This window comes from Zonotrichia albicollis, chromosome 1 (genome assembly GCF_047830755.1).
Source record: "Zonotrichia albicollis isolate bZonAlb1 chromosome 1, bZonAlb1.hap1, whole genome shotgun sequence".
NCBI lineage: Eukaryota > Metazoa > Chordata > Aves > Passeriformes > Passerellidae > Zonotrichia > Zonotrichia albicollis.
Genome location: NC_133819.1, coordinates 88,935,473 through 88,955,368, shown reverse-complemented (window position 1 = coordinate 88,955,368; position 19,896 = coordinate 88,935,473). Strand labels below are relative to the sequence as shown.

Genomic DNA, 19,896 nt, shown 5'->3' with positions numbered 1-19,896 from the left:
GTTGCTGATGTTTATTCATTTTCAATCCAGGAGTGTCCTTTCTTTCTCTTATTCTAAACCATCTTAATAAAAAAAAGGCTTTTTGTGGTTAACAGCTCCTTGTGAACTCTATATTTTATAGGGTCTCTCAAGATTTAGATATCCCCATTTCTACAGTCGCATTCTTTGTTCCAATTTTCTGTCCTGTGATGCCAGAACATGAATACCCTCCCAGCCCCTCCTGGTTTTTTTATTAAGAATTTATAACTGAAGGATTGCCCATGTTTATTAGCTTGGAATTTGCTTGTTTCCATCATAAATTTTGTTTCTGTTCACAAGAATAATCGCGGGGTAATTGAAAGGGAAGGATTTTTAAGATAAGTCTTTGAAATCTCTATTTTTTTTAGTTCGTGCAGATGAGCTGCTGTCATCCCTGGGAATGGATGGAAGCAAAAGAATTAAATTGCCCTTTTTCTCACATGTGTCTCTTTCAGTGATCCTCTAAGTCATTTAAGTCTTTTATGTCTGATCTCTTATGTCACAAAGACCCCTTAGATTAAAGAAGATCTGTATGGAACAGCCTTTCCCAGCTGTGCCCTGCAGCCAGTTGAACCCTTTGGAGGATGTGTGATTGCAGCAGTGTGTCTGGCATGTTGGGAAGCACTGGATTTACATTGTGTGTATACAGCAAGAATGATGTGTGAGGACGCCCTGTGCCTCCTGCAGGTGCTGCCCATGGCTATGGGGGGGACCAGGATTCCCTGGGAAGATGAGTACCAGGACCAAGCTGCAGTGAATTGTCCTGGTTAACCGTGTTTGCATCTGAACCTTCCCAGTATTGATCAATTTCTAAATTGGGTTTTGGTGCAAGAGGTGAGAAGACAATGGAAGGAGGACATGGAGAAGGTTGTGTAGAAGTGAAATAGGCTTGCATGAAAGCAGTTGCTCCAAGTAAAAAAAAACAAGAGGGAAAAAAATTGCCCAGAACTGTGTTGCCCAGAGTGGTCCTGACCAGCAGCAGTGTGTGAGGATGCACTGATTCTGACACTGAGATCCTCACCTCTATGAAAGGCTGCCTTCTGGCCAGATTTTTCTGACAGAGTCAGGACCGTGTATGACTCACGACAAAGGATTTCCACAGTGCTGGGGGGCAGGAAGGAGGCAAGCTGGACAACAAATAATGTCAGTACCTTTGTTTTCTCTACACATCAAGAACTAGATTCCTGCATGTTTCAGCAGGTATTGGGTCAGGGACTTGTAGGATATGGTTCATTATCACTGCCTCTGCTGTATCTATCTGAATTTTCTTTTAAAGGCTCATTGATCGGGTTTTTCAGCTGCTGCTTTTGATATTACTGTTATGACTTCTGAAGATGTAAGGGGTGGGGAAAAATGAGCAGTTCAAACCAGACAATTAGACTCATAGTGTGATATCTGGGAGTCTTTTTCCTTTTGTACTTCTTAATACTTAAACGAGCGTTCATGAAGCAGAAGAAAATAGGGACAAGCCTTTTTTTCAATATACTGGATGTGGGAAAGAAGGGAGATTAGTAAAAATTTTGGTAATGCTGAGTATTGCTTTTTCTGCTACTGTTAGAAACATGCTATTTTCCCCATGAATAAGCTGTGACATTCCTCTGTGACTCAGTTTCCCTCCCTCAAGCTCTCTTGTTTCCTCTGGATGATGAGCACTTTGGGACTGTGGTGGTTGCAGGATGTGTGTCTGTGGATTGTAGCCAAGAGCAAAAAATACCAGTCACAGATGGAGGGTCCCAAAAGCTGTAGAACATCCTGAAGCACTTGATGCTTCAGTTTCTTACCGTGGCAGTGATAGGAATGCCAATTCAGTCACTGGACACAGGCAGTGTGGCTGACTCCACAGCGATGTAGAACACCTGATGAATCTGGAACACTTCCCATCTGTTGCTGTCCAGCATTTTGTGGTTTGTGAACACTTGGTGAAAGACTGCAAAGCACTAACACATTCCAGTCTTTAGTCTTCCAGTAGCACCTGCTGTTTTGGGAGGACGTTTTTGTGACACAGACTTGAGAAGCAGGCGTACGGGGCAGGTGGTTGTTGTGCTGTCTGTCAGTGATGCTTCTGCACCTCTCTCCTGAGTGTAAAGAATTCTCTCTGGGACAGCAAACAGTCTGTGTTGTCTTTCTTTTGTCTTTGTGTGTGGTTGGAGCATAAGCTGAAGTGATTTCTCAGTTGTCTTCCACTGATATAGTCAGGTTTGTTGCCTACTTGTTACAAATCCCTTCAGTTTATTTTTGCAGGTTTGGACATAGGCATCAAAATTAAAAATAAATTGCTGGAATTGATCTGGAGCGGTATCAGCTTTCACTGTCTGCAAAGTAAATCTAATGAGAAATATACTAGACCAGGAAAGTTTTTTATATATATTTTTTACATAATTCTATTTTTTACTTCTGTCAAGTCTGCAAAGCAAAATATTATTTGGTTATCACATGGATATGAATTAGGATAGGCTAATGGTCTTGAAGGATGTCCTTACATCTCTCTATTATTCTTGGTTAGTTTATCTGGTCTGCAGTTAAACCACATCATTTATCAGGATGCTTCTGAGATGGCTCTGTGCTGACTCAGACTGGGACAGGCCAGGCTTCCATGAATGCCACTCAATATGTGGAGCTCTCAGGGCTGGTAAAGATCCATTAAGTCCTACCAGTACCCTCATGGCTCTGGAATTAGCGTCTGTGGCCTTGTACTTCCCAAGATCACGATCTGCTCCTGCTGCTGGACAGCTTTGCGTGCACCTTGCGTTGCCGGCTCTGTCCCACTGTGTGTGACTTATGCCAGGTGGCAGCCCTTCTTCACAGGGCAAGAGAGAGCTTGGCATGGGAGCTGCACAATGGTGTCAGCTGAAGGGGGCTGCTGGAGGGCAGCTGGTCTGCCTTGTTCAGGCCAGGGACAACTTAGAAAACTGACAAAACTTTGCACCTGGATCAGGTTGGTCCTCCAGCGGTGTTGATGTGGTTCTGTACCACTGTGCCAGGGCCCTGTTCAACAAGATGCTGACAGCAGTGTTCAAAGGGGGTCTAAATCAAAACTGGCGAGCTGGGACTAAAACCCCTCCTGATCCTGCCACTGTTTTGTGAAAAGTTGGTCTCCTCTGAGCCCAAATACAAATTTTTCACCTCTTTAATCCCATCTTGGCTTTGTAATGTGAATGCTATTTGAGTAGAAGTGCATTCCCCTTTTTTCTTCTTTTCTTTCAAGTTGGGTAGGTGAGATTGTAGAGCAGCCTCCTGAAAAATGTGTGCAGGTCTTGTTTGTTGAAAGGGGTGTCTCTATCCAAGGTTCTCATAGCAGCTTCAGTAGTATCTGGTTTTTTGGGGCTTTGTTCAGTCAGGTTGGACACCCTCAAGGATGGTGATGGCTCCACAGTCCCTCTGGGCACCTGTGTTTTTTCTGAAAAGCCTCATGGTGAGAGTCTTCCTGTCTAGCTGGGATTTCTCCTGAGTCTGGTGCCACTCGTCCTTCTGCCATGGAATACCTCTCAGAGGTGTCAATCACCTTCTCTACAGCCTTTCAGTGGGCAGCCGAAGTCACCAGTGAGGTGAGCCTTCCTTTTCGAGAGGAGCATAACTTTGTAGGAGGGATTAGAGGAACATGAGAACAATACCTCATTGTTTTACGTTGTGAACTCCTGGGAGATTATCCTGTTCCTAAGTGTATGTTTGTGTACTCCCTGAGTTTCTACATAACCCCAGTTCTCATTTGGTATTCTGTTACTATCATAATAATGTTGAAAGGTGACCTGCAGAAGCAAAGAGGGCTTTTGCTCCTTTGTTCCCTTTTCAGTCTGTAAATGTAGAGAAATCCCCAAACTGTGGTTTGGTGGGTAGAATTTTTATTGGCTTGATTTTTTGGTGTTTCCTTCCTCCATGTGATACATACATTTTTCACTTCTCTGCTTTAGAAGGTTGTGTGAGTAATGGCAGGCAGCTTGGTAGGATTCAGGTGCCTAGGAAACCAGAAAGCAAGAAGACAGCTGAAGGGATAAATGACTTTTGGTTTTAAAGGTGCCAGCTTTTGTTTAGCACACCCTCTTTTCGGAACTTGATCACTGAGCATGATTCTCTCTCTTTTACCTCCAGGCATGACTTGAGAAAGCTTTCAACCAATATTTTTCAGGCGAAATAAAACTATCAATAGAAATGGGCTTCCTCTTACTGATAGTTAAATATATAAATAAGCATAAGGGAGAACAGTCTATTCAAGATGTTCTTCGTGCACTTTAAACTAGCAAAGAAAGCCAGTCAAAACGGGTCAAATGCAATTTCTTTTTCCTTTTCAGCTCACCTCTGAGGGCTGTATAAATCAATACAAGGAATTTTCATTCTTTTAGGAAGCAAGTAGAGAGGCGGTGGAATTTACAAGCTCAGGTGTGTGATTGTGGGATTGTGTCAGGCTGTGGAAATCCTCCTTTCAGTCTTCATTTGGCCTCGTGGTCCTCATAAGCTGACTGCTTTAGCAGCTTTAGTATATCTGCTGTATTTTGACACAAATATATCCTTCTCATGCTGTATATCTATTTTGAGAAAATACTGGCTACTACCATTAGGAAATGCTGAGCTACTTATTTTTTCCTCTTCACTTCAATTAAGCGAGTGATCAAAAGAGGAGACCATGCTGAGATAAATACATGCTTCCAGTATTTTAAGAAATTATATTTTTTTAAATGGTCCTTCTTTCATGTGGAATTTATTGGTGTTTGTTTTCAATACATGAATCCCAGTCAATGGCTACTATGTTATGTCAGTTAATACCATAGGAAACATTATTCATTTGATAGAGCAAAGAAATTTTGCTGAGATTAAAGAGGAATAAATGGGAGTTAATCTAGCATTTGACCTTCCATTTTACCCGACAAAATTAAGGGGGGGACCACAGTGTTCTCTGCAGCTGATGATGGGAAGTGGAGAGGGAGGTGCTGGGCTCTCCTCCCTGGTATCCATGGAAAGGATGCATGGGAATGGTTCAAAGCTGACACATGGGAGGTTCAGACTGGACATTGGGAAGCATTTCTTTACCAAGAGGGTGTCAAACATTGGAACAGATTTCCTAGAGAGGTAATTGATGTCCCGAGCCTGTCAGTCTTAAGAGATGTTGGACAATGCCCTTAACCTGAAGTGGTCAGGCAGTGGGACTAGGTGGTCATTGTAGGTCCCTTCCAGCTGAACTGCTTTGTTCTGTTCCAGTATAATCATAGAATTCTGGTTACCTGCAGTTTGATCAGGTTTGGGTTTTTCTTCCCTTACTATGTGCAAAGTAGCTTAGACACTGTCTTCCTATCATAACACAGTCCTAAAGCAAATAATCCCTTTCCTCCTTGTTCTGCACTGATATTTCCAAATCCAAACAAGATACAGGGATTATGGTGGGGTATGGTTGGAATGAGTCTGGTCAGTCCTGGTCCTACACTGTGAGGTCCATAGTTAGGTTTCTTTGGCGAGTCCAGATCCTGAAATTATGTATGGTCATTTAGCCAGAGCACAAGAGAGGCAGAGTTACAGTCTTGTATCTCTGTGATGAGAGAAGAGCAAGGCTCCTCTGGTTTTATTCAGCTTCCTAGTGAGACTTCAGAATTCATTGCTTTCACTTCCCTCTAATTGAGTCAGCAAGCAGTATGTAGCCAAGCCCAAACCTATTTTAAGCTTTAGCTAGAATGCTTTGATTTTTTTTTTCCAGCTCAGAGGGACATTTGGAAGGCTGGTGTGGTACACAGTGTGAAGAAGCCCTCTGACATTATCTGAGGCAAAGAAGTGTTAAAATTCAGCCTGATTTTCACAGAAATTGCAGAAAATATCTGACTCTGAAATTGGAGTTGGTTCATAAATCTGCATGAAAACTTCCAGGCCTTGGAGCTCTGGGCCAATAATGCTGTCAGCCCATGCCCTACCTCCGTCTTTGTGTTTATGATCCGTGTGCTGGCACATCACACACTTGATGTGCAGTGCAGGATGGGGGTGAAACAGCAGCTCACTGTTGCTTCTGAAGAGAGGTGACTTTAATGCTTGCTGTGCTTTATCTCCTGGAGCCGCCTGCCTGTGGCTGCTTCGGTGAGAGAGTGATGATAGCTCCTGTCTGAGCTGTGGTCTCACTTAATGGTCTGCACAAGCAGTTCCTGCAGTCTTGGTAGGCATTTTTTTAGCCATTACTTAAAGTATTTGCACTTGCAAATAATCAGTTTGAAACTTACTGTTATTTGAGCTTTAATGTACCTTAAAGACCACATGCCAAGAAAAGGGACTATCAGCTGTTTTTTACTGGGAATTATTATAGTTCAGGTTGTGCAGTGCTAGTTCCAGAACATGGTGCTAACAGGAGTTTTTAGCATGTATTATAGATGTTTTTCTACATGAAAAACTTTTCTTTTAATGCATTAATTATATTTGTCTTTGAGGGACTTTTCTTTAGCTAAAATAAATATTAGATAGAAAGACATTTTCACAGCTAGGTGTTTGAAGAATAAAAAATGTATCTGCCCTGGAGCTATGAAAGTAACAGACTTATATAATTTCAGTTAAAAAATGGGAAAGTTTCAATGTTGATATTTCTTTCCTTATCAAAAATTTGAGATTTCACACGGCTGTAATTTTTCATAAGAGAGCAAAATAGAGACAAAGTGAATTCCTTGCAACTCTAAGGATTGTATTTATATGAGCTGCTGTAATGTTTTATTTCCATTCTGGTAGAGATATCTACCAGATTAGGGATTATAAGAATTGATTTCTTGGCAGCCTCATCTAAGGGAGTCTTGCAAGTCTCCTGCAAATAAAATCACCTTCAGAATCGTTGCTCTATTTCTCTTTCTCCTTCTTGTGAAATTTTTTTACCTTAAGGGTAGTAAGCTGTCAGACTTTTGATCTGTATTCATCTATACCTGTGATAAATTTTTGCCTTGGTTTAGAGCATAGTTAGTAAATAAATACCAGTATTACTAGACAACAAATAATTTTGCTCATTTTTTTCAGCCATAGTAGCATGGTGATGGTGTAACAAGTAGTCATTGAGAGATTATCCTTTTTCTGAAAACATTAATTCTCTAATAGCAAAAAAGGAAGAGGGTTTTTTCAAAGATTTTGTTTCATAGTACCTAGTTCATAATTTTAAAATATATTTAAAGATAGAAAACCACTTATTTCAAAGAAATCCAGGACTCTCTTACCACTTTGTATGACAGAAGCATTTACATGGAGTTGCTTCAAACAAGATTGCAGCCTTCTGTAGGACATTGAGCAGAGACTGCCAAAGATTTAAGCTAAATTTACACCAGATTGTGTTTATTGCTGCCTTTCTGTAGATGCAACTTATACTGACAAGAGAGTGCGTACACTTTGCTGGGAATCAGATGTTTTTGTCATCATTGTTGCACTATTCCAGATCTTCTGCCTTAGTTTAAAAGGAAAGGGTGAGATGGTGAGATACACATCAGTGTTTCCCAGATGCTTTCAGTGGGGTTAAGTCTCCATCCTTACCTTGAAAACAACTTGGCCATGGAGCAGTGGAAGGCAGGATAGTACAGGCTCTGGAGGGTCTCTGTCAAACAGAGGTTTAGAGGAGGCTGAGACTCAGGGGCTTGGGGCAAAAGGGTGCCTTCCTTACACACCACTGCTTTGTGGCCTCGCATTTTGAAGTTTCTTCTCTGGAGCAGTGGTTTTGCTGGCAGTGCTGATGAATTTAAAAATCAAGCTTTCCCATGTGGAAGAAGGGAAGTTATTAAACATGCCAATAAACACTTTCACCAATACGCAGAAGTTTAGATAATAAATATGGAAATATTCCCTTATAAGAGATTTTTATCTGTTAAATTTTATTGTAATCTGTTTATGGAGTCAACAAAATCTTGAAATGGGACTGCTTCTAAGTGTGGATTTTCTTTTTTTAGCACTGGTTGGACCATTCAAAATTCATTAAGAAGCAAATAAAAAGTAAGTACTGTGTCTCTGCCTGTTTATTTTGTTACTTCCTAAAGAATTTGAATTTAGTGTATTAGAACATGATAGAGAATGTTTAAACATGGCCTTTAATGGAATAAATATTCCTTAGAAAAGAGTTTTAATTTAAGGGGTAATTGGCTGACCATGTCTAAAGGCAAGAGCACTTATTAAGCAGTAGCCAGGCCTTCAGAAGCCCTTGTTAAACCTGTGCTGTTTGTCTAAGGCCGAGTGGGTTGCCAGGTAATTTCAGTCTGATCTGTGAAATTGGGTTGCCTGGACACAGATCGCCGTTCCTGTCACTGCTTCTGATCCACAACAGATATCCTGCAATTTCTTTCAGAGAGTGAATGGAAAATACTTCACTGTGTAATGATTAATTTTTAATTTTTTTTTTCCAGATTATTATTTTAAGAGTTTAAGTAGCAGAAATACCTGCTGTTTTGTCAAATGTCGTTCTGAAATAGCTGCTGTTTCATCAAAGACGGTTTTGGATGGAGGGGTTGGTGGACTGTTTTTTCTGTGAAAATTGTCTGAGGCAGGAAAGTAGTTCCTGGATTTTTGATAATCTGGTTGCAGGCTTGGGTACAGTACAGCATTGGCATTAACATGTTTTGTTACAATACTGCAGTTGGCAACAGTCATGGGCCATGAAGACATGGCTTCTGTGAGATTAAAATGTGTTTGTCAACAAAATTGTTGACTGCCTTGGAGGACCTTGCAGAGATAGATCTTGATTGCTTCAGTGGTGTTTTGCCTTTTTTTTTTTTTTTTTGATGAGTACCCAAGTATCCAGATGATTTTTGTAAACAATGGAGTTCTTCAGAGGCCTTTAGGATAGTTTGCTGTCACCCCATGGTGTGTGGGTGTCAGCCTGCTAGAATCCATGGTGAAGATAGCTGCTGTGGGTAAGGTTTTTGCTGTTTGGTTTTCTCTCTCCTTTTCATCACATAACAGACTGCTTTTCCTTAGGTGACTAGCTGATTTGCTGCTGCGCTTTCTATAATAGCCTTGTCCTGGAAAATCAGTGAATTTTGTAAGACCTTCAGCCAATTTAGTTGCGGGTTTTTTTGTCTGTTTTTAATGTGTGAAGAGCCTGTTTTAAAAAGAATTCAGCAAATCGTGGCTCTGAGGAATGCTGAAGAGGGAAGCAATTTGTTGGGTGTTGTAAAGGTCTGTCTCACAACAGGTTATTTTCCTTTACCTTGAATTCAGCAGATGCTTTGTGAAGAGTTCCTCTTTCATGATGGATGTTACTCACTGCTGTCTTTTCCAAGTCATTTGCTCACCTTTGCAGACCTCACCAGTGGTGCTGAGCTGTGAGCTCAGAGTGCTGTAACCTTAGAGGAACTGTGAGGGAGACAGAATCAAAGTTCTAATTAACTGCATGTAACTTAGTGGAAGGATCATTAATAGGCACATGTTTGCTTGTTGATGTGGTGTTAAAGAAGACCTTAGAAAAGTGAGGAAAAGTAATTTGTCCATCAATTAATACATCAGCAGGCAGCTGGCTGGAAAATAAGGGTTAGGCAGATAAGGATGCATTGGACACAGTTTCATGGTAGCTGGATAACTTCCTGTTATCTGTGTTACATGGGAAGTTTGATGTAGCATTCACCTTCTGACCTCAGGTAACACAACTCTTGCAACCCCATGGAATTTTTTAGCTTCCTTTATTCATGGGTGCCTTCTAGAGTCTTCTCCAGAACTTTTCATCTATTTATCTTACCTTTTCACATTAATGTGTTTCAGTTGAAAGCTGATCTATTGGGTAGGGGTTTTTTTGGAGTAGTGTTTGTGCCTGGTAAGAAGGAGCATCACCCCCTCCTTCCCTCTTCCTTCCATTTCCCCCTGGGCCCAGCAACAGGGAGTGTACCTGGAAACTTCTCATTCACAGCATGCTATGAGGCACCCCTCTTTGGACGAAAATGTGTTTGCCAAATGGACTATTGACTTGATAAATTTCAATTAATGAGTATTAAACAGTATGGTAATCATCTATGTTTTTTGTTTCTTGCATGCATTTTTGAATTTAAAATATCATTATATATTTTCTTTGATGAATCTGAAACATGTAATTAATTTTGGGTCTCTTGGGTTGTGGGGTGGTGTGGCAACTGTTCTGCCTTAGCAGGACTACAATGAGTGTAAATCTTTTTTCCCCATTTCAAATCCCTGCATGTGCAGTTGGACCTCCGTACACACTGCATTTCCGCATTAAGTACTACTCGTCAGAGCCCAACAACCTTCACGAGGAGTTCACCAGGTAGGAACTGCGCGTGGCTGACGGGGATTTGAGACATCTCAGGCACGTGGGGTTACTGCAAGCAGGTGATTTGAGCTTTCTTATTAAGGGTGCTCATTTTGTCTGCCTTCTTAGGTGTTTTCCTACTGTCAGAGAAACATCTTGTTTTTTATTTGCTGCCAGAAGGCATCCATGGGGCTCTCCAAGCGTGTTGGTGTGTAGGAGATGCTGTGTTCTGGTGCTTTGAAGTTGGCAAAAAAGGGCAGAGTTGGGTGGGGAAAGCTGCAGCTGGGAGACACCTGCTCTTGATATCTGCCATCCTCTGAGAGGGGTTTCCATTATGTCCTGCTAAATGCCAGTGCCCTGCTTTGTTCCTGCTGCCCTGAGACTTGGGGGTGATTTAATAATGGTACCAGGGGCAGAGGATTTTGGGAATAGCCAGCTTGAGCTCTGAGTTAACAGTGAATTGAATCCCTTCTGCTTCCCCGTGGTTCTCTGTGAGGCAAAAGCCTGCATTGGATAAAGTCACTCTACAAATATCTGGGAGTCTTTAGTTTTAATCTGCTGGGCTCTTTCTGTGGACCTGTGCCTTGGTGGATCTGTAGCACCTTGGTTCAGAATATATTCTGAGAGCTGGAAAAGGAGCAGCTGGGGTTTACTTATCTTTTGTATCTGCTTACTTTGTGTCTTCTCTGTATAGTATTCATCTGTCTTAATGTTACTTTATCTTTTCTTTTGTTCTGCCTCTCACCGTAGGGCACTTTCTGTGTCTTCTAATTTGCTTGGCAATAATCAGTATACTCCTAATCATCCTGAGGTGTTTAAGGACGGTTGATTTTTGTAGTTCATGTGCATGTGATGTTTACACTAAACTTGTGCCTGCAGGCAGATGATTACTGTCTCCCTGCTGTCTGCTGTGCCCACCATGGGTTTTTTTCACTGCCTGAGACAAGATTAAAGGGCTAATTGTCATCACCTCATGATAGAGACACAGGGTCTTCAATATCTGTTATCAATTTAGCCCAGCAGTGATAATTTAATAAAAGGGCATATTCCTATAGAATGTATCATTAACTTATGGAAATTCCTGCCACTTACGTAGCTAAGTATAAGATCTTAAGAGAATCCAAAAATCTGGGTGATTTATGGACATCTCTAATGAGAAAATGCAGTTAAATTAGTAGGAATAATATGTGTTTTCTGGAAATTGATGTAAGTCTTCATACATCAGGGTGCATGTCTGACAAGTATTACATTTCCCCTGTGGTCAAATTATGGCATTACTGTCTACCACAAGATTTCTTTCTTATGTGCTCTGAAGCATATGATCCTAGTCACTGTGAGATTGGGTTTCTGAGCTATGTGATCATTGCTGTGATCAAGTAAGACATTTTGTCTGAAAGTATTAACCTCTGATGCCTTGTGATCTAATTATTGCTGAAAGGTGACACTTCAGAAGACTATTTTAATTAGAAAAACACTTCAGTCAGCTAAATATTCAGTATTGTGAACAATTTCTTTTAATTATAAGCTTGGCAGAAGACCACTGTGAAACTGTTTAAGAAAAATTGGGGTGCGTTTTTTTTCTTCTTTTTTTTTTTTTCTTTTTTGGTTGGGGAAAGTAATTTTGAATTTAATAAATCTATAGTTCCTACATTTTTAATTCTTCTAATTTATGGATTTTTAAAAGAGTCTTTATGCTAGTTGGATCATATTTTCCATGTAGCATGTTGAGTGAAAAGTGAAGATTAATAATTGTACACTCAAAATCATTCCAAGTAGAAGAAAAATCATCCTTAACAGTAACTGTGAATTTTCCAGGCAGGAGTTGTTCAAAATTCCTTCTGGAGATCTGTAGTAGACTTCCATTTATAGTGAAGCTAAAAACATCATATTTTCATAATTAACACGTTATTGGGAAGCATTAAAACCCTTTACCTGCTCTGGTTTTGTGTTTAAAAAGACAGTTGAAATACAGTGCATTTTGGAAGACATCTTCTGTCACTTATGTGTGACCTGACTAGTTAGTTTAGTTAGAAGAACAACAGAGGAACATGTCTCTACTTGATGTTGTGGAGAATTTTCTAAGGTATCTTGTTGATTTGGAGTAGCAACAATTGAGATGCCAGTGTTTGCCAGCCTGTGCACAGTAAAGGAAGAAGGGTAAGCCATACCCATCAGAATGGGGCTGCAGCACTGCACAAGCCCCCTGAAACTGATAGGTGCACTGCCTAGAGTCTTCTTGCAAGTTTAGAAGAGTTCATGGGTTTGTGAATGATCTGGGCTACCAATAAGAACAGGATGTATACTTGTCTACCCTTAATCTACACATGCAAATATCCAGATTTGATTGGCAGTCAGGGATTAGCCAAGTACGTGAATCAGGGATGTACCAAGGAGCTAACATGGATAAATCTGATTCTGTTCTAATGTTACCATGAGAAATTTTAATCTTCCTTTTTCATTTCCGTTTCCCTGTGTGATTCCAACTGTTTGTTCTTCACCACATTCACTCCACGTTCTCTGTGATGAAAAAAAAACCCACTTTGTCTTTCTAGCATCCTTTGTAAAGACCGGAGAGGTCTGTGTTTGCACTCCCTGGGCTCTCAGGAGTGCCTCATGCTTTCTTCTCTTGAGTCACTCACCTTTGCAAGCCTCACCCCAGTGTCCAGAGCAGTGCAGAGCCTGCCTCTGCCTTCCTGTCCTCTACACACCCCTTGCATGACCCAGGGCACTTGTGCGTGCCTCAGAGCCCACTCTGAGTGGTGTCAGTGAAGCATGCCTACAACTGAAGGTTAGCAAAGAACAGCTTAAAATACTACAACAGTGTGAAGGATGTAAATTCCTACTTGGTGTACTAAATAAATGTGTGAGCTCTATGGAATTCTTTTATTCAGAACTCTGCTATTTTTAAGTGACATTTTGGTATGAAACTTTCCTGTTGCCCAATTTGGACTTTTTCCATGTTCTGTATTTATGTGTGAGAAGGCAGCCCTGAAGCCTACATGCCTTTATCTGTGTTTTGTTTCTAGGTACTGTAGTTCAATTCCTGCCTGAATTAAGTGAGACCCAAGTTTAGGAGAGCGCTGAAGTGTTGGTAACATTTAGGTTGCTGTGGTGTATGCTCAGATAGAGCAAATCCTAAACAGCAAGACTTTGGACAATGTCTCGAACACAACCAGTGGACAAAAAATGATCTTTTTGATTTTAGTGGTAGCTTTGAAGCTTGCAGGGTGTATCAGTGTGATCCCAAAGGCCCTTTTTTTGTAAAGAGCAAGTTACTCAAATTGCTGTTATGAATTGGGATATTCTTCCAGCCAGTGGAACTAGAAGGATGCCACTGTAATTACTTTTGACTTTCTGATTTTTTTATTTGTCAGGTACCTGTTTGTGTTACAGCTCCGGCAAGACATTCTTTCAGGGAAGTAAGTACCTTTTTACCCTTGTAGCTGTAATTTAAAGAATGTAAAATAGTTAATTTCCTGGTGCATTTTGTTTTTCTTTAGAATACAGACATACAGGACTTTGTGTGTCTCATGACTATATTACTGACAAACAGAATAGGTAAAGATTGTGATGGATTGATGAGGTGATGGAAATGTTTGAAGAGAGTGAAAACTGTCCTGAGTTTTATGACCTGAAAATGTAACATGGGCTTGCTACATTTTTTCAGTATGGTGGATGAAATAAAGGATGAGAAAATTGAAGTGCAACACTTCTTGTTCAGGTCAACTCTGAAAAAATACTTTGTGTTTTTATAGTCTTACCCTGACCAATATTCATTCACACATGCACTAATTTATTTTTTTATTACAGAAACGAAAAACCTTAAACCCATATATTCGAAAATAGTGTTATAGTAAAAATGGTTCCCTAGTTGATTTAGTGTTTTCTCTGTTAGTTCAATCTTGTTCTATGGTGAAGTGTATCATGTTTTATGCTAATCAGAATGTACCAACTTAGGAAATAATGATACACAAGTAACAATTAATTGTAGATGTTTCATAGCATGAGTAGTTTGTGGAAATTAATGTTTCCAGTTTTTGTATCAGGCTTCTTTTTAGCTTTATTGCAAGAGGATTTCACTGACAAGAGACATGATTTTTATAGTTTTGTTTTTTGTTTTGTTTTTAAGACTGAAATGCCCATATGAAACTGCTGTTGAACTAGCAGCTCTGTGTCTTCAAGGTATGCAATTTTTTGAAAGTGATTTGTCCTAATTTATTAAAAAACTCACCTGCTGGTTTCTTTTCCTTTGGTACTAATGCATTCTTACTGATCATATATAAATGCCATTCTTTTACCCAAGGAGGAGAATTTTAGGGAGATCACTTTCTTGACTTGCCTCTGTTCATAACTTCTGAGCTACATTAGGCAATATCAGCACACCTGCTGTGGGGAGGGAGACTATAAAGCATGGCTGGACAAAAGTTTCATGGAAACCCAGGGCTGATCAGGGAAGAAGAACCCAAAATAGCTCCCTGCTGGGGGAGAAGCTGTGGTGCATGCACAAGTGTTACCACTTGAGGCTGAAGAGCCAGCTGGCCCTTCACACAGTTTGTGGGAGGTGGGTGCCTGTGAATTTGGGCTTCCTGCTGCCTGAACTGTGCCTGGGAGAGGAAGCCTCCACAGTGGGTGACTCAGGAGATGGTTCCAGGGCAGGAGTAGGGAGTGGCAGGTACTGGAGAGGAGAGAATTACATGGGAGGGTAAAGAGCTAAGATCACTTCTTAGTGGCAGGAGCAAGGATTTCACTATGTAAAAGGCAGTTCCAGTACACTGGGTTTCATTACGTTGTTGTAGGACAGCAATGACTTTTTTTTGTTGTTGCTGCTGCAAGCATGTTAATACAAATATTTGTTCCATTTCAAGCAATTTGTTTTGCAGATGGGGAAGAAATTTTTGTAATGAAGCTCAAACCAAGTTCATTTTTTTCTAAAAGAAAGTGCAGTGGGCTGGACCATTCTAAGCAAATAGCAGCAACATTCATTGGAATGAAAAATTCTCTTTCTCTTTCACTGGTGGTTGGGCCATCGCACACAGACAGCTTGGGCAGAGTTGCTTAGTTTAATACAGCAGTGGAAGTAACTCAGTGATTCTAGATGGACTTGACAGGCAAAACTGTGAATTCAAGCCGCAGCAGGTATAAATCTTAAGGCAGTGGATTGTTTGACTGCAGCAGTTGGCACGACTGGGATTGTCAGGTGTGCAGAGAGCTGCTGCAGGCAGACTCCTTTTGTCTTTTTGAGGTGAAGGAAATATGGAGCCCAAATTTGATTTGTTGCTTATATTTCCACAGATAAAAACTCCAGTAGCCTCACATCTGGTCCAAGCAAAGAGGACCAAGCAAATAATAATACGTTAATGCCTTAACATTTTGGGTAGCTGCTGATACCTGTGATTATTGTGTAAATGCAATACAATTTCTGTCCATCATGTTTATGATTTGTCCAGCTATCTACCAAAACTAATACCCTTGCTGTCTGTGGGAACATCGTTTTATACTTTTTTGCTGTCTTTTTTTATTTTCAGTTTCAGTTTTCCACTATTTTGACATCATTGCAATAAGCTTGTTGAAAATTATTTCATTATTGCAACTCATTCATTCTCTTTGCTGACATACATAATAATAAGCATTTTTGGTGCCAAGTTTGCTACGTTTTATTGACATTGGAAACATAATTAGGCAGAAAAGTATAAAGAAATTTTGATTATTCCCTCCTCAGTACGTTACATGTTCTTTGTAAAATGCAGTCTTGCTCCTTAAGGTGCTTTTCCTAAGTGTGAGAAAAAACTATGAATTGCTATTTAGGCATTGGTAGTCTGAGCCCTCTGAAAGAAAAGTCTTTTTTCAGATAAGCTTTAAGTTTCATACATGTCTCTTTTTTATCAAAGGAGTTTTCTGTTAAAAGTAATTCTTGATTTGTTGCCAGTCCCATGAAGGAAATTCTGTAGCAAGGAACACTGCTTTGTAGTATGGGGTAACATATGAAGCAGATAGGTAATATTATGCTTCATTTAGGAAGCATAATATTATGGAAATGTCATCAAACTTGAGTTCTCACTGTTACAGTTAGTTTTTAACTGCATCATTAGTGTTGTATGGTCTTAGTGCTTAACCAGATATACTTTTGAAGCTGCTAATTATATTGTAAAAGAAAACATTTTCTCACATCTCCAATTTTCAGTTCTAATCATAAGACATTTTCATAGAATACTGCAAACTTTTTTTCCCTCAGTATAAAAGAATCAGCTATATATTTTAAAAAATATGTTTTTTTGGCATTTTCAGACTTTCTAGGAAACATCCTTTTGAAATGTCCCCCAGGTTATTTTTTGAAGAACACAGATAATGTATATGCATACATATGCATACATATGTATATGTGTTATGTAACACCTGTCCCACCTTCCATTCCCCCCCACAAAAAAGGGCCAAGAAGGGGCATGCCAAAGCATGTCATGGAGACAAAAATGAAGAGATGGGTCTCTTCTGCTGTGCCCTTGCATCTCAAAATATGAGTGCTGCTGAGCCTGTGTGTCTTCTGTCCTACAAGCTCACAATTCTTCTCATCCCTACACATCCTCCTTACAGCACAGGCAGCCTTTGTTCCCCACCTTCTCTCTCAGATAAGTAGTATAGAAATCTCCCATGTTTTTCCTAGATGATTGGCAACACATCAAACTTCAGACCCATACCTTTTTCTCTCCCCTTTAATTCCTCCTTGCTAATGTGTTTGCTGTGGCTCCCTCTTGTATACTGGAGACTGGACTGCCAGTAATTCTTAATATGTGTTAAATAGGCTTCTAGCTTTGATGAAACAGCCAGGGAGCTGAGATATCTGTATCTTATTTCTTTAGCAGAGATAAGAATGCTGTAACTCACTATGGAAGATTACTGTTGAGAGAAAAAAAAAAGTGTGTGAGACAGTAATTAAAAATGAAGACCAAGGAATTCAGTGTCTTTAATATCCTCAGGACTGCTAAATGTTTCAGCAAAGCTCAAGTTCTCAAAATCACCTAGTAGGTGTTATCAGCCAACAGATTGGATTTTGAATGTAACTTCCTATCTACTGATGGATCCTGTTAAGTATTTTTGAAGTCTGGCTGTGACAGAAATTTTTGCAGCTGTTAGGTGTAAAAGCGCCCTGAAGGAATAAAACTGTTTTCTTTGAGGGATTTAGTTTCCCTCTATGCTTTTTCAATTTTATTTTTATTTTGGTGGTAGTAGTAGGAGTAGTAAACAGTTAAGAAAAGCTGACTGACAAAGGGCTGGTTGGCAATCACATCATGTGTCAGGTGACACATGGCATTGCTGAAGAGTGTATTTTCCACTGGCGCTTGCCGCACAGTCCTGAGGCAGCGACGCTGAGCCTCTGAGTGCAGCTGAGAGGCTCCAGGAGCAAAGCTGTCACAGACACAAGGCAGGTAAGGGTGTCAGTCACTGAAATGCTCAGCACTTGCATCTCTTGCTGAGCTCAGTGGAGTGAGAAAGCATTCTGCTCCTAGAAAGCACCAGAGCCTAAGCATAGAAGTAGAAAGTGACACCTTAATTATGTCAATGTTTCAGCATTTTTTTCCTTAAAATTATTAATCTGAATAGTACACCACCACTGTGATTTTAAAATCCACACAGCTTTATCACTGGTTTAATGAGACTAGGTATTCTCTTCATGTTTTGACATGAACAGAAACATAACTCCTGAATTTGTCCTAAACCAAGACAAATAACAAAGCATGTGATAGAATGGGAAGGGTTAGGGAGTGAACAGTATGCAATGAGAGGAAGTTTCAATGTCACCTCTTCTAAACAGAAGATGCATTGATGATTGTTTTTAACAGAAACTTTATTTCCTATATGTACTTTAAAATCCTGAGAAACAGCTTTAGTTGAGCTAGTTCAGTCATAACATTCCTGAATGTCAGAATTCTGTACCACAGTCTTACTCTGCTCCTGCAAATGCATTTATCTGACTTCTGCTGTGAAATCTGATTTGAATTTCAGGGGGATGGGATGTTAACTTAAAGCATTCTGCAGTATGCTCAGGAACTTGCAAACTATCCTTGTCTTTGTAGGGACAATGGAATTAAATATTTCTGGTCATCTCAAGATCTTTATATTTTTAATTTCTTAATTGATTGATTTCAGCTGAGTTGGGAGAGTGTGAGCACCCTGAGCACACACCAGAGCTCGTGTCTGAATTCAGGTTTGCACCAAACCAGACTGAAGCAATGGAATTTGACATTTTTCAGAAATGGAAAGAGTGCAGGTAGAGTACCTGTGTGGGAGTGGGGTCTCTAGCAACAGGTTTTCTTCTCTTCCAAAGTCAAATCCTTTCAACAGGCATGAAGTGGGGGTTATTTTTGTCAGTGGAGAAGTATTGTAAAAAGTCTTTGAGCCCTCTCCTTTCCTAGAAATGCCAGGCAGTAATTTAGGGAAGGTTGATGGGGTGACTTTTAATTTTTTAATGGTTTTTCTTTTAGAGTATTTTGTAATAATTTAAGGAGCCTTGTCTTCTTCCTGTTTATGTTGGAAATAAATCTCTTTCTCTTTCTCCCTTTCTTTCATTCAAACATAAATTTTATGTTTGGGTGTTAGGAAACTCATTTTCCTGTCTTTTGTTAATAAATATGGTACATTTTAGTGATGCTTTGTTACCTGAACTTTCATCCTTATTGGCAATTTTAGACCTTTTTGCATTTTCGGTCCTCTGTTTTATTTTCATTGGGAGGGAAGAGGGTAAAAACATAAGATTGAAATACCATTTAGTATCCTTAAGACTGAGGACACAAAGAAAAGGGTTAGGGGGATGAATCTGAAAGCATTTGAAGTGGATAATTTTTTTTTTACCATGAAGTATGAATTTTATGTTCATAGGGGAAAGAGCCCGGCGCAGGCTGAGTTGTGCTACTTGAACAAAGCTAAATGGCTAGAAATGTATGGTGTAGATATGCATGTAGTTAAGGTAAGATCTATTTGATGTTTTATTTTATCAGTGTGATTTCCCTGCCCTGGTGTGGGACAGTCCCTGAGGAGTGTCCTTGTTGTGATCTGGGCTGTCCCATGGGCCATGGTCCCTCCCAAATCATTCCCACCTCCCAAGGGTGCTTCTCTGGGCTCCCACAGCATCCCTTTCCTGCGTCCCTCAGTTTCTTCCTGTTGTGTCTCCTTCCCCTGGCAGGAACTTGAACGGGTGAGGTGAGGTGTGGGCTGCCCTGGATGCAGTGTTGGTGTGGGTCCATCTCCATGGATCTGAGAGCCTCTTTGAGCAGCACATGGCCTCCTCCCACAAAGGGCACCCTGCAGCCTCCTGTTGCCAAAATATGCCACTTTGCACCCAATACAGCTGCATATTCTTCTGCTCTGTAATGTTAAAAAAATATGGCAACTTTATTGTTTAGTTTAAGACCTATGGATTTTGCAATACTACTGTATTAAAAAAATGTACACTGTTCATGGCAGAATAATTATTTATTCTGTACTTGCTTGCAGGGAAGAGATGGTTGTGAATATGCTCTTGGACTGACACCAACGGGCATATTGATCTTTGAAGGAGCCAACAAAATAGGCTTATTCTTTTGGTAATCTGCTTTTGTGTTATATTCCTTTTTGTTAAAATGCTGAAATCTTTCTCCTTTGCATAATAGAATGTTGGCTGTATTTCGTAATTTATAATTGAATCTACAAAGTTTAAAATCTGAAGG

At 40.1% G+C, this 19,896-nt stretch overlaps 1 protein-coding gene across 7 annotated transcripts in view; it reads left to right on the top strand.

The window, feature by feature from the left end:
• EPB41L4B (erythrocyte membrane protein band 4.1 like 4B) overlaps positions 1–19,896 on the top strand; it is a 166,176-nt gene that overhangs the window by 54,169 nt on the left and 92,111 nt on the right. For 6 of the 7 annotated variants that reach the window (XM_074546510.1, XM_074546503.1, XM_074546485.1 and 3 more), the window contains 7 exons: positions 7,899–7,941; positions 10,135–10,213; positions 13,573–13,617; positions 14,328–14,380; positions 18,341–18,461; positions 19,070–19,157; positions 19,685–19,773. In XM_074546510.1, coding sequence (XP_074402611.1) covers positions 7,899–7,941; positions 10,135–10,213; positions 13,573–13,617; positions 14,328–14,380; positions 18,341–18,461; positions 19,070–19,157; positions 19,685–19,773 — 518 coding nt within the window. The remainder of the gene's footprint in view (positions 1–7,898; positions 7,942–10,134; positions 10,214–13,572; positions 13,618–14,327; positions 14,381–18,340; positions 18,462–19,069; positions 19,158–19,684; positions 19,774–19,896) is intronic. The other variant, XM_074546514.1, reaches the window with a different exon arrangement.